This window comes from Mustela nivalis, assembly GCF_964662115.1.
Source record: "Mustela nivalis genome assembly, chromosome: 1".
NCBI lineage: Eukaryota > Metazoa > Chordata > Mammalia > Carnivora > Mustelidae > Mustela > Mustela nivalis.
The window spans coordinates 203935438-203950546 of NC_139020.1; the positions used below are offsets into that span (position 1 = coordinate 203935438).

Sequence of the window (15109 nt, forward strand, 5' to 3'; positions counted from 1 at the left end):
ATCATGGAACACTACATCTAATGATGTACTGTACAATGACTAATAAAACATAATAAAAAATAAAATTTACCCAAAAAACACATTTATTGGTCCCCATTCCCCTTAAAACAAACTCCACAAGTGGACACCATTGTCTTGCATGCCCATGCCCTTCCCACCAGCATGCTTTCAATTCCAGAAATACACTAGTGACCTTCAGCTCTCCCGGGTGCACTGAACATACCATTGTCCCAAATACACTATGCCTTTGTCACCTTGAGCTTTTGTATTTGCTGTCCCCTCTGTCTGGAAACCCCTCTCCCACCTGCTTGGCTCAGCTGAATCATACCTACTCACCCTGCAGGACTCCCACCAGTTTCAAAGTCTCTAAATCCCAGGCTGGATGTGTGACCCACACTTAGCTTCTGCAGATCCCTATGCTGTCCCCCAAACCCCTCCAACCACTCTGTGCTGTCATCTTTGGTTATATGGCAGCTTCCCTTGGTGGACAATGAAAAGGACAAAGCAGAGCCCTAGCCCTTGGTCATTGCTGGATTCAACCACCTAGAATATTTCCACATAAAATGAGCCTTGGATAACATTTCTCGACTATATGAATGAATAAATGAGGGTAAAGAGCTCATGAGGACATATAGCACTTCTTTCTGTCCATGATCATTGGCAATGTCTGTTATGTGGCCATCTGCCACCCTCTGAGATACAATGTGCTCATGAGTCCACATGGCTATGCTATCTCATGTCCAGGTGGTGGGCTGGCACCTCCGTCATGGGGATGATGATGACTCTGATAGTTTTTCACCTCACTTTCTATGAGTCTTAAGTAATCCATGATTTTGTCTACCATGTTCTTTCCATCCTAAAGTTGGCCTGTGGGAAGGAGATATCCTCTGTCATCTTAAGTGTGATCCTGGTGTGTGTCATAGTGCTGATGAGATGTTTATTCCTCATCATTCTCTCCTATGTCTTCATTGTGGCTGCCATATCAAGAATCCCTTCAGCTCAGGCCAGGCACAAGATCTTCTCCACATGTGTGTCCCACCTCACTGTGGTCATTGTGCACTATGTTTTGTCTCCATGATCTACCTCAAGTCCAAGGACCCCCCTTCTATAGACAGTAATACTCTGATGGCCACCACCTATACAGTCTTCACTCCCTTTCTCATCCTGATCATTTTCAGCCTCAGGAATAAGGAGTTCAGGAATACCATAGAGAAAAGCTTCCAGAGAAAATTGAGTTCCCTAAGCTCCTGATGGCCAGTTTCGTGGTGAGGAAATATGACAGGGCTGGGAATAATAACATCTGTCTCCATAGGACCCTTGTAGGGTTTCAAGCATATGAAGATACACACATCCAGAGTTAATAGATGCGTGCTCAGTATTTGTTTACCCCCCTTGCATGGGATCTAGTGATCAGGATCTCCTGTTCTTAACCCTGTGTGGTGAAGTCTATCCCATTACCTCCATCAGAGAATGTGTTATCTGCCTAAGGGCCAGGCGGGTGGAATCATGTAGGTGTGTCTGGGCACTGATGCTCAGGGTTCTTCTTGAATGGGCAAGCATCGGATAAGCACCATAAGGATAAACAAAAATAAGCATTATAAAAATACCAAAAGTGTTGATCCTTTTCTTTTTCTAAAAAGGATTTTATTTAATGTGTGACTATGGACTCCAAGAAACAAACTGAGGGTTTTAGAAGGGAAGGGGATGGGAGGATGGATAAACCTGGTGGTGGGTAATAAGGAGAAAACATATTGCATGGAGCACTGAGTATTATACGTAAATGATGAATCTTGGAACACTATGTCAAAAACTAATGATATATAAGAGGGTTCCCCTTTCTCCACATCCTCTCCAACACATGTTGTTTCCTGTCTTGCTAATTTGGGCCATTCTAACTGGTGTAAGGTGGTATCTCAATGTGGTTTTAATTTGCATCTCCCTGATGGCTAGTGATGATGAACATTTTTTCATGTGTCTGATAGCCATTTTTATGTCTTCATTGGAGAAGAGTCTGTTCATATCTTCTGCCCATTTTTTGATATAATTATCTGTTTTGTGTGTGTTGAGTTTGAGGAGTTCTTTATAGATCCTGGATATCAACTTTTTGTCTGTACTGTTATTTGCAAATATCTTCTCTCATTCCGTGGGTTGCCTCTTTGTTTTCTTGACTGTTTCCTTTGCTGTGCAGAAGCTTTTGATTTTGAGGAAGTCCCAAAAGTTCATTTTCACTTTTGTTTCCTTTGCCTTTGGAGATATGTTTTGAAAGAAGTTGCTATGGCCAATGTCGAAGAGGTTACTGCCTATGTTCTCTAGGATTTTGATAGATCCCTGCCTCACATTGAGGTCTTTCATCCATTTTGAGTTTATGGTGCTGGGAAAATTGGATAGCTATGTATAGAGGAATGAAACTCAACCATTGTCTTACAACTCTTAGTTTTGTTTGATCTGTTCTACTGTTCTTTTGGTTTCTATTTCATTGTTTTATGCTCTAATCTTTATTATTTCTCTCCTCCTGTCTGGTTTAGGCTTTATTTGTTGTTTATTCTCCACCTTCTTTGAGTGTAAGTTTAGCTTGTGTGTTTAAGACCTTTCTTGTTTCTTGAAAATCCGTGTATTGCTATATACTTCCCCCAGAATCGTTTTTGCTGCATCTCAAAAATTTTGAACAGTTGTGTTTTCATTTTCATTTGTTTCCATGAATTTTTAAATTCTTCTTTAATTTCCTGGTTGACCCATTCATTCTTTTTTTTAAAATATGTTATTTATTTTATTTGAGAGAGAGAGAGAGAGAGAGAGAGAGAGAGCATGAGAAGGGTGAGGGTGAGAGGGAGAAGCAGACTTCCTGCGAAGCAGGTAGCCTGATGCAGGGCTTTATTCCAGGACTCTAGGATCATGACCTGAGCCAAAGGCAGTTGCTTAACCAACTGAGCCACCCAGGCGCCCCCATTCATTCTTTAGTAGGATACTCTTTAGCCTCCATGTATTTAAGTTCTTTACAAATTTCCTCTTGTGATTGAGTTCCAGTTTCAAAGCACTGTGGTCCAAAAATACACAGGGAATGATCCCAGTCTTTGGTACTGGTTGAGACCTGGTTTGTGACCCAGGATGTGATCTATTCTGGAGAATGCTTCTTCTTCTTCTTTTTTTAATTGTGTTATGTTAATCACCATAATATACATCATTTGTTTTTGATGCAGTGTTCCAAGATTCACTGTGTATGTACAACACCCAGTGCTCCATGCAATGCATGCCCTCCTTAATACCCACCACCAGGCTCGCCCATTCCCCCTACCCTACTCCCCTCTAAAACCTTCAGTTTGTTTCTTGGAGAATGTTTCATGTGCCCTAGAGAAGAATGTGTATTCTGTTTCTTTAGGATAGAATGTTCTGAATATAACTGTGAAGTCCATCTGGCCCAGTGTGTTATTCAAAGCCTTTACTTCCTTGTTGATCTTTTGCTTAGATGATCTGTCCACTGCAATGAGGGTGTATTAAATCCCCCACTATTATTATATTATTATCAATATATTTCATTGATTTTATTATTAATTGGCTTATATAATTGACTGCTCCCATGTTGGGGTATTAGTATTTATTTTTAAAACTATTATATTAATTATTTGTCAGAGATAAAGAGATAAAGAGAGAAAACATAAGCAGCATGAGCAGCAGGTAGAGGGAGAAGCAGGCTCCCTGCTGAGCAGGGAGTGCGATTCAGGACTCGATTTCAGGACCCCGGGATCATGACCTGAGCCAAAGGCAGATGCTTAACTGACTGAGCCCCCCAGGCATCCCAAGGGACATAAATATTTATAATTGCTAGATCTTCTTATTGGATAGACCCTTTAATTATGATATAGTGCCCTTCTTCATCTCTTATTACAGTCTTTGGTTTAAAATCTGATTTGTCTGATATAAGGATTGTCATCCAGCTTTCTTTTGATGCCCATTAGCATGATAAATCACTTTCTACCCCTTCACTTTCAACCTGGAGGTGTCTTTGGGTCTAAAATGAGTCTCCTATAGACAGCATATTGATGGGTTTTGGGTTTTTTTATCCAATCTGATAACTTGGTCTTTTCATTGGGTCCATTTAGTTCATTTACATTCTGAATATATAGTACTGTCTTTTAAATTATAATAAATGCACTAAGGAAAATAAATTATTTGTATCCTGGAAGATGGTTTACTATTTATAATTGCTCCCTTCTTTAGAAAGGATAGACCCTAAGGGAGATTTTCTATCTTATGTGAAGAAGCAGGGAGAGAGAAAGAGTAAGAGATAAAAAAAGAGAAAATGAACTCGTGGGATAGGAGTCCTTTAAACTAATCTGAACAGAAATTTGGAAGAGGCAGCCCAGGCTGAGGGGAACCAGGAGGGACAGGTGACAAAACTCATACAGTTGTGGCCCAGACTCTGGATGAGGACAGGGCCTGGGAGAAGGGTCTTATATCACATAAGACAGACTCTTAGCCTTGGGTAGCTGCTAGGAGTCCTCTTGGGCTGCCCATTCTGGATCCTGTGTTCCTTACCCAACATAGTGACCTCTGCAGCTTCTAGCTCTGCAGTCTTTTTGAGGGCAGATTCTGCACACGTGCATGCACACACACAGGAAATGTTTGTACATGTCTGGAGGCCCCTTTAGTTGTCAGAGTTCATGGGGAGGGAAGGGACGCTACTGGCATGGTGAGTGGAGGTCAGGGTTTTTGCTAAAACTTGTACAATCAGGTATTCTTGTGGTCCATTTGTTCCAGTTAGTGAACAAATATGGTTACATTATTAACTCAGCCCACAGAGCATTAGGGTTCACTGTCTGTGTTACACAATTCTTGTGTTTTGGCAAATGTATAGTGACTTGTACACACCATTACAACATCATCCAGAATAGTTTCAGGTGCTCTAATTTTCATGTGCCTGATGGAATTATGCTTGAATGTTCATCTGCTTTAGCTTCATAATGTATTATTTGCTTCAGGGGTACAGGTCTGTGAATCATCAGGCTTACACATTTCACAGCACTCACCATATCACATACCCTCCTCAATGTCCGTAACCCAACCACCCTATCCCTATCTCCCCAACCCCAGAAACCCTCAGTTTGTTTCATGAGATTAAGAGTCTCTTATGGTTTGGAGACATGTCTTGAAAGAAGTTGCTGTGGCCGATGTCAAAGATGTTACTGCCTATGTTCTCCTCTGGGATTTTGGTAGATTCCTGCCTCATGTTGAGATCTTTTATCCATTTTGAGTTTATCTTTGTGTAAAAAACAAAACAAAACAAAAAACAAACAAACAAACAAAACATTAAAAAAACAATAATGTTAAACTTCTCCAAAGCCGAAAAATAAAGGGGGGGTGGGGAGACAGAGACAGAGACTCTTGTGGTTTGTATGACCCACATTCGTTACTATTCACATTTTTGAAATGCAGAAAATGCATTGCATGGAGCACTGGGTGTTGTACATAAGCAATGAACTTGGAACACGGCATCAAAAACTAATATATTTTATGGTGACTAACATAACACAACAAAAAAATTTAAGAAGGGGACCCACTGGGTGGCTCAGTGGGTTAAGCCTCTGCCTTTGGATCAGGTCATGATCTCAGGGTCCTGGGATCAAAGCAGGCTCCCCGCTGAGCAGAGCCCCACTGAGCAGAGCATTGTCTGGGGCTCTCTGCTCAGCAAGGAGCCTGCTTCCTCCTCTTGTTCTGCCTGCCTCTCTGCCTACTTGTGATCTCTTTCTCTGTCAAATAAATAAATAAAATCTTTAAACAAAATAAAACTAAATTTAAAAAGAAAAAAAGAAATGCAGAAAATGCAAATCTGCGAGATGATTTCTCCCCAGCCACACTGCCCTGAAGTGGTGAGGCAGGAATCCATTACAATCTGCACGTGTGTGCTGTTGGTGATCAGGAATGCATCTCTCTCAGGTGCCCGCAGAAAGAAGTGTGGTCATGACTGTGAGGGCAAAGCTGTCTTTAGAAGGAATAGACAGCTTTCAGGGAAGAGAGCAGGTGCAGCCCTAGGCATACATCCCTTTCACACAGCCAGAGAGAAACCATAGTGCACAATAACCAAAATATAATACCAAGCATGCATCCATCACCTATGGGTGTTGTATTTTCATATCCTTGAAACCCTACAACAGTCATGTAGAGACAGATGTTATTATTCCCAGACCTCTTGGTGGTCCAAGCCAAAGAATCCACATTAACATCTGCCTCTCTGTGATATAATCAAACTCATATTTGGTCTCTTGTGTGTCTTTGTTTACTGACCATCTGATGAGAGTCTCTCCTTACTATCAAACTGGCCATCAAGAGCTTAGGGGAATGAATTTTCTCTGGAAGTTTTTCTTTATGGCATTCTTTGATGATGATGATGATGATGATGACGACGACGACAATGATGGCAATGATCATGCTTTGCAAGTCACCATACGGTACATCCTTAGGTTTTGATGTAGTATTCCATGATTCATTGTTTGCATATAACATTCAGTAGTCCATGCAATATGCGTCCTCCTTAATACCCATCACTGGGCTCAACTATCCCACCACACGCCTCTACTCTAAAACCCTCAGTTTGATTTCCAGAGTCGATAGTCTCTCATGGTTCATCTCCCCCTCTAATTCCCCCCTTGTTCTTCCCTTCCTTCCCGAATGTCCTCCGCTATTCCTTATTTTCCGTAAATAAGTGAAACCATATAATTGTCTTTCTCTGCTTGACTTATTTCACTTAGCATAATCTCTCCAGTTATATTTCTATAGCATTCTTGAGCATCTTATGAGGCTGAAAATGATCAGCTGAGAAAGGGGGTGAAGACTGTAGGTGATGGCCCTCAAAATGTTATGGTCTATAGAAGGCGGGCCCTTGGGCTTGAGGTAGATAATGGAGGCAAAACCATAGTGCACAATGACCACAGTGAGGTGGGACACACATGAGGAGAAGGTCTTGTGCTGTCCTCAGCTGAGGGGATCCTCAATATGGCAGCAACAATGAAGACATAGAAGAGGATGATTAAGAATAAACAGCACATCAGAGCTGTAACACTTACTACGACCACAACCAAGGTAACAGAGGATGTCTTATTCCCACAGCCAAGGTTAGGAGGGAAAGCATGTTGTAGAAAAAATCATGGATTACTTTAGACCCACAGAAGGTGAGGTGAAAAACTATCAGGGTCACCATCATCCCTATGACCAAGATCCAGCCCAGGACCGGGACATGACATGGCACAGCCATGTGGACTCATGAACACATTGTACCTCAGGGAGTGACAGATGGCCACATGGTTGTCATTGCCCATGTACATGATCAGAAAAGAGTGCTGTATGTTCTCACAGTTCTTTGCCCTCATTTATTCATTCATATAGTCAAGAAATATTATTGAAGGCTTATTCTATATGGAAATATTCTAGGTGCTCAAATCCAATAACCAAGGGCAAGGGCTCTGCTCTGTCCTTTTCATGGTCCACAAGGGAAGCTGTCATATAACCAAAGAAGACAGCACAGAGTAATCAGAGGAGTGTTCGAGACAGCCTAGGGATCTGGAGAAGCTAAGTGTGGGTCTCAGACCCAACCTGGGATTTAGAGTCTTTGAAATTGGTGATGTCTACAGGGAGACCTGAAGGGTGAGTAGGTATGATTCAGATGCAGACAGGTGGAAAAGGGGTTTCCAGACAGAGAGGTCAGCAAGTACAAAGTCTCAGGGTGAAAAAGGCAGAGTGCACTTGGGACAGTGGTATGTTCAGTGCACCAGAGAGAGTTGGAGGTCGCTAGTGTGTTTTTGGAATTGAAGGCATACAGGTAGGAAGGTCATGGGCATGCAAGACAGTGGTGTCCAATTGAGGAGTTTGTTTTAAGGGGAATGGAGACTAATAAATGTTTTTTAAATTCATAAAGGGAAGAGCTGTATTCCATTATGTGAACATTCTCATGGATATTTCCAGTTGGGGCTTCCTATGAGGGTGTTCTTATGACATCTAGTACATGTCCTTTGGCAGATTAATACTTATATGTTGTGTTGGTTCTATAGTTAGGTGTGTAAATACTGACTCATAGGGAATACCTATGTTCAGCTTGAATAGATGCTGCGAAACAGTTTTCCAAAGTGGTCAGATTCCTGTTTGTAGAGCCCTCTTCTAGTTGGTGTGAGGGAAGCAGCCTGCTGAGGGTAGGCAGAGTGAGCAGATGCAGGAAAAGATGAGGAGAGGTGCATGAGGGCATCTTGGATGGGGTGGGGTGGCAAATTGAGGCTGATTTCAGATGTAGAAGGGACAATGTTTCTGACAGGACAAAGGGAGAGAAAGTGAACTATTTCTGCCTCTAATACTCAAGACACCAAATGTGTAAATGCTTTCCACACCAATGACCAATTCTCCAACTACCCAGACACCACCTTGTTGTCTGATAATTGTGTTCACTTCTGACACTAAAAACCTGGAGATGTCAGTCACACATATTTACTGCCCAGGGAACCTGCACTTCTTTCTGATGTGGCTACAAAGGTGGGGGATTCCACACTCCTCAGTTTGAATACTTTGCTAGAATGGCTCTCAGAAATCAGGAAAATGCAACACTTACTCTTCCCACTTATATTATGAATAAAAAACTCAAGAACAGAAAAATAAAAGAGATGTATGGAGGAAAGAGTGAGGAACTTCCATGCCCTCACTGCACACACCACCCTCTAGCACTGCTATGTGTTCACGAGCTGGGAAGGTTTCTGAATTCCAGGGTTTAGGGAGTTTTATGAGGGTTTGATGACAAAGACACGATTGATTAAATCATTCATCATCAGTATTGAATATCAATCTGTATCCCCTCCCCTCCCTGGAGGTTCCAATTCACTAATCATCCCTTGGTTGTTCTGGTGAGCAGCCCCCTTCCTAAAACTATCCAGGTGCCCTCAGCCACCACTCATCTCAGTAGCATACAGAAGCCACTATATTACTCTTGAGACAAGAGCATAGGGGGTCTATCTCAGGAACTGGACAAAAAGCAAATGTGTTATTAGAGCCCAAGAATGCACATGCTAAATAGATTCACTGGCTTGGATCACCGTGACAACAGAGAAAAGCTAAGTCAACCAAGGAAGAAGTGGAGCTATCCAGTTTGGTCAGAAGACTCTGAACACTTCCAAAGACCAAGGGAAAACAGTCTCCAAGACCAACCTCTAAATTACCCTTATTCTGGAAAGCCTTGGCCCCAGGGTAGAGCCCTGGATTCCTACTCTGGGCTACTGCAGCTCCTGCCTTCCCTCTGTCCCTGTCCTGACCCCAAGTGGTTGAAGGCATCTAATCTTGCCCTGTCTCCCTCAACAATGGGAGCTCCTAGTCCTCAGCAGGGACTGGGTCTCTCTGGGCAAAGAGAGACAGAAGGGAGCCTTGATCATCTTGGAGTGTTGGAGGAAGGAATAGTAGCTGCTAGTCCCTGGAGGTCCCCTGATGATCCTCCTAGCCTCTCAAGAACCTGAGAGCAGAACTTGCAGGTTGGTATCCTAGGGAAGTCCTGGGGAGCAGCCAGCTGGGAAGCTACAGTAGGGGTAAAGCACACAGCATCAGTTCCAGGAGCCCTGACGTCTGGCCCCACACCTGCCCCTGTGTGCTGCCCTCCCTTGCTGCCTACTTCCTGGAAGAGGAAGCCCAGGCTGAGAAAGACCAGGAGGGACAGGTAGGTGGCAATACTCATACAGTTGTGGGAAGCACGGCCCAGACTGGTGATGGGGACAGGGTCTGGGAGAAGGGCAACTGCTGGGGGTCTTCTTAGGTTGCCCATTCTGGGTCTTAATTTCTTTCTCAGCCTAGTGCCCATTGTAGCTTGTAAGTCTGCATTCTTGTTTGGGGCTCCTACCCCACCTCCTCAAATGTTTGTACATACATGAAGGACCTTTTGGTTGTCCCTGCTCCTGAGGAGGTAAGAGATGCTACTGGCATCTGGTGAGTGGAGGCCAGGTTTGCTGATAAAGATTGTACAATCTGGTATTCTTGTGGTGTCATTGTTCCAGTTGGTGAACCAATAGGGATAAATTATTATTAACTCAACCCACAGGTTGCATTAGGGTTCACTGTCTACATTTTACATTCTTGGGTGTGGGCAAATGTACAGTGACTTGTACACACCATTATGGCATCATCCAGAATATTTCAGGTGCTTTAAATTTCATGTACCCAAATGGAATTATGCTAAAGTGTTCATGTGCTTATGCTTCATTCACTCAAGATCATTTTACAGGTTCATTTATGCTGCTGTGTGTGCATCAAACTCTGTCTGGAGCTCTAGTAGTTGCATCCAGCCCATGTGACCTGCCCTCTTTCCACTTATGGACAAGCACTTTCCACATTCCTCACTACAAGCAATGCTACAAAATATTCCCTGACATGTTCCCTTATAAATACCTGTCAGCAATGGAGATAGATACTCAGGAGTACATGTGCTAGTGCACAGAGCACAGGAACTATTCATTTTAACCCTCTAGTTCTCACAGGCAGTGCACTAATATTGCTTTCTCCCCATACCTGATAGCACTGGGCACTTTCTAGTTTGGGACCTTAAATACGTAGATACTGAATTTTCACTGCATTTCTTCCTTTCTCTCTCTCTCTCTCTCTCCCTCTCTCTTTCTTTTTAGCATGTTTTCATTTGCTTGTGCTATACCCAATGTGAGCTCTCTCTTCACACCTTTGCTCATTTCTGCATTGAGATTTCTACTCCTTGTAGATGGAACTGGTTTTTTGTTTATTCTGCATCATATTCCCTGTTCAGTCGTGGACAATGACAGTGATCTTTCCTCACCTTTCCATCTACTCTTAGCTGGATCCACAACATCATTTGTTGAACAAATACTCTTCCTGTTGATGTTTTCATTCTTTCAAAAACACCTAATGTTTGTGTTTCTGAAGTTTGTTTAAGAAGTCCTTCTCCAAAAGGGGAACCCTCCTACACTGTTGGTGGGAATGCAAGCTGGTGCAGCCACTCTGGAAAACAGCATGGAGGTTCCTCAAAATGTTGAAAATAGAACTGCCCTATGACCCAGCAATTGCACTATTAGGTATTTACCCTAAAGATACAAACGTAGTGATCCAAAGGGGCACGTGCACCCGAATGTTTATAGCAGCAATGTCCACAATAGCCAAACTATGGAAAGAACCTAGATGTCCATCAACAGATGAATGGATCAAGAAGATGTGGTATATATACACAATGGAATACTATGCAGCCATCAAAAGAAATGAAATCTTGCCATTTGCGACAACATGGATGGAACTAGAGCGTATCATGCTTAGCGAAATAAGTCAAGCAGAGAAAGACAACTATCATATGATCTCCCTGATATGAGGAAGTGGTGATGCAACATGGGGGCTTACGTGGGTAGGAGAAGAATCAATGAAACCAGATGGGATTGGGAGGGAGACAAACCATAAGTGACTCTTAATCTCACAAAACAAACTGAGGGTTGCTGGGGGGAAGGGGTTTGGGAGAAGGGGGTGGGATTATGGACATTGGGGAGGGTATGTGCTTTGGTGAATGCTGTGAAGTGTGTAAACCTGGTGATTCACAGACCTGTACCCCTGGGGATAAAAATATATGTTTATAAAAAATAAAAAATTATAAAAAAAAGAAGTCCTTCTCCAACCCTAGATCAACAAAATTCTTCTCCTATACCTTCTCCTATTAACTTCCCATGGTCATATTTCATATTTATGTCTTGAATCCTGGAATCCACCTTTGCATATGGTCTTAGGCAGAAATTCAGATTGAGTTTGCTTCATCAAAGGACCAGTTTTCCCACCACAAACTCCTAAACAATCCAGCTCTTCCCTTTGACTTGTGCTCCCACCTTTAGCACATGTTAAGCTGTGACTCATGTGGGGATATTTTCTGAGGTATCTGATCAATTTGATCAGTGTCTGTGTCTGTTCCAGGTTCACACTTAAAAATGACTATGATGTGTATAATGTCTATGATGAGTCTTCACACCTGCCAGAGCATTTCTTTCCTATTGACTCCACTTTTAGAAGATTAGTATGGTTTTGCACTGACCTTAGTTTTCAGAAGGGATTTGAGGAAACTGTTATGAGATATACAGCTGACTCACTGAAAGTGTAGTTGCTCTGGTGCTCTGATTTGAGGAAGAAGTGTTATCATTTCCATACTCGCTGACCTCATCTGAGAGTATAGATCTTTCTCTATGTATTCAAATCATCTGCATTTTATTAATGTTAAAAATTTATGAATTTGGAGGCATTCATGTGCTTGATTGATTCCTAGATATTTTACAACAGAGGCTTCCAAAGTGTGATATGAGGACCCTGGGGTCCCAGAGACCATTTTGGGGGGACTGTCAGGTTCCCAGTTTTACAATGAAGGTGAGGATGTATTTTCATCATATGCTTCAACTACAGCCACATATTACCATAGCCTGAATGAAGAAGAAGATACAAGCATCATCTTGTCTCCCGCCCAGCCAGCCTGGGAAAAATTTGCTAAAATGTAAAAAGAAGAATAAGAAGGAGATGGAGAAGGAGCAGAAGAAGGAGGAAGAGGGGGAGGAAGAGGAGGAGGAGAAGGAGAAAGCCCTCTTGTCACTAAATGTTAATTTTGTAAAAGTAGCTACTTTCCTAAATAATTGTTACTTACATTGACATTGAACAGGTAGATTCTTCCTTAGAATGTATCCATAATTGGATATTGTCAGAAAATCTGTGTTTCTTTCTAATCTGGTGAACATGGGGAGTGATAATGCCCCCAAACAAAAGCGCATTAGAGGCTCATCTTTTCTTAAGTGTAAAGAAATCGCCAGACCAAAATGCTAGAGAGCTGTTTCTTTCTACTTTGTGTCACTCGTGGGAATGGTATCTTACTTTTTACTTCAAATTCATACTTTTTTTTTTTTTCGTTATCTTTCTTTAACTTTTTATTTTTTTTTTTTATAAACATATTTTTATCCCCAGGGGTACAGGTCTGTGAATCACCAGGTTTACACACTTCACAGCACTCACCAAAGCACATACCCTCCCCAATGTCCATAATCCCACCCCCTTCTCCCAAACCCCTTCCCCCCAGCAACCCTCAGTTTGTTTTGTGAGATTAAGAGTCACTTATGGTTTGTCTCCCTCCCAATCCCATCTTGTTTCATTTATTCTTCTCCTACCCACTTAAGCCTCCATGTTGCATCACCACTTCCTCATATCAGGGAGATCATATGGTAGTTGTCTTTCTCTGCTTGACTTACTTTTAATGATGACTAGTGGTGTAATTCTATGAGAAATACTGGTTTTTAGAAGCAAATCTTGTCTTCTACAGCTCAGTGCTCTCTCACACTGGGTATGTTCTGATTTTATTCTTTTGCTTTTTCTGTCAGATGAGCAGGTCTCTTCTTTTCCAATTCTTACATATCTTCTTTCTTTTCCTTCCTTAGAGCACCACTCACGGCTTTCAGTTCCATGCTAAAGAACAGCAGAAACAGTGAGTATCCTTGTCATTTTCCCAATCTTAACACACCGTATCTAAAGTTCCTCCATTTTGTAGATTTTTTAAGGTTATTGTTATACAGATTCACTATCTTTATTATTTTTATTCTGGTCACCTTCATTTCCTCCATGATCTGAGCAGATGCAGCATCCGAGGCTGGTCAGAACTATAGCATGGTGTATGAATTCATCCTTCTGGGTTTCTCCAGCCTCCCACAGCATCTCCTGCCCATCCTCTTTTTGCTGTACCTGCTGATGTACCTGTTCACCCTGTTGGGGAACCTGCTCATCATGGTCACTGTCTGGAATGAGCAGAGCCTGCACACACCCATGTACCTCTTCTTATGTGCCCTGTCTACCTCCGAGATTCTGTTCACTGTTGCTGTCACACCTCGCATGCTGGTTGACATGCTCTCCAGCCACCATTCCATCAGCTTTGTGGCCTGTGCCAGTCAGATGTTCTTCTCTTTCACATTTGGCTTCACCCACTCCTTCCTGCTTATGATCATGGGCTATGACCGCTACGTGGCCATCTGCCACCCCCTGCGCTACAACGTGCTCATGAGCACCCGCACCTGTGCCCGTCTGGTGTCCTGGACCTGGGCTGGTGGCTCAGTCATGGGGATGATGGTGACCCTGATAGTTTTTCACCTCACCTTCTGTGGGTCTAATGTGATCCATCATTTTGGCTGCCACGTGTTTTCCCTCCTAAAGTTGGCCTGTGGGAAGGAGACATCTTCTGTCACCCTGGGTGTGATCCTGGTGTGTGTCACAGCTCTCATGGGATGTTTATTCCTCATCATGCTCTCGTATGTCTTCATTGTGGCTGCCATATTGAGGATCCCCTCAGCTGAAGGCAGGCACAAGACCTTCTCCACATGTGTGTCCCACCTCACTGTGGTCATTGTGCACTATGGTTTTGCCTCCATAATTTACCTCAAGCCCAAAGGCTCCCATTCTTTGAACAGTAACACTCTGATGGCCACCACCTATACAGTCTTCACTCCCTTTCTCAGCCCAATCATTTTCAGCCTCAGGAATAAGGAGCTCAAGAATGCCATAAGGAAAAGCTTCCAGAGAAAATTCAGTCCCCTAAGCTCCTGATGGCCAGTTTGGTCAAGAGGAAATATGATAGCAGATTTAGTATTTGAGAATACTACATAGGTATCATGAGATGCATCCATAGATGTTGGATGCATGGTAGGCGTTCTTTTTTCCCCTTCAATTTGTTTTCAATTTGCTCCCTCTTGCATAGCCTCTAGTGATTACCATCTCTCGTTCTTGACACCATGTGATGAAGTCCATCCCAGTACCTATGTCTAAGAATGTGTTATTTACCTATGGGCCAGTGGGGGGCATCACAATGATGTGTCAGGCCACTGATGGCAATGGTTCTTGCATGGACAAGTAGGGCAGAACTTCCCCTCCTCCACCATAAGGACAACAAGAGTAAGCAAAATGATAAATTCCACCAGCATTGGGGCTTTTCTTATTAGGCACTGTGTCCAGTGTTGTATAGGTATTATCTTTAAATTATAACATATGCACAAAAGAAAATAAATTATTTGTCTCCAAGAAGATGGCTGACTCTTTATAGTTTCCGCTGTCTTTGGAGGGGATTGACCCCAAATAA

General features: G+C 42.6%; 1 protein-coding gene and 2 pseudogenes across 3 annotated transcripts; 2 read left to right on the forward strand and 1 right to left on the reverse strand.

The window, feature by feature from the left end:
• The first annotated feature begins 650 nt into the window (after positions 1 to 650).
• LOC309862366 (olfactory receptor 10H3-like) lies at positions 651 to 1251 on the forward strand (annotated as a pseudogene). The gene has a single exon. The product of its transcript is annotated as an olfactory receptor 10H3-like (transcript).
• A 5514-nt stretch (positions 1252 to 6765) lies between these two features.
• LOC309862425 (olfactory receptor 10H4-like) lies at positions 6766 to 7361 on the reverse strand (annotated as a pseudogene). Its single transcript has one exon. The product of its transcript is annotated as an olfactory receptor 10H4-like (transcript).
• Positions 7362 to 9496: 2135 nt separating this feature from the next.
• LOC309847558 (olfactory receptor 10H4-like) lies at positions 9497 to 15048 on the forward strand. Its single transcript, XM_082698124.1, has 3 exons — positions 9497 to 9676; positions 13425 to 13471; positions 13619 to 15048. Exons 2-3 carry the CDS (start codon positions 13450 to 13452, stop codon positions 14578 to 14580), a joined length of 984 nt encoding a protein of 327 aa, XP_082554250.1. The 5' UTR covers positions 9497 to 9676; positions 13425 to 13449; the 3' UTR covers positions 14581 to 15048.
• Positions 15049 to 15109: the final 61 nt, after the last annotated feature.

Excerpts from the sequence above, each read along its gene's own strand:
- LOC309847558 (XM_082698124.1), top strand. The coding sequence starts at position 13,450 with ATGCTAAAGAACAGCAGAAACA. Across the intron at positions 13,472-13,618 it reads GCTAAAGAACAGCAGAAACA|ATGCAGCATCCGAGGCTGGT; the intron begins GTGAGTATCCTT and ends TGATCTGAGCAG.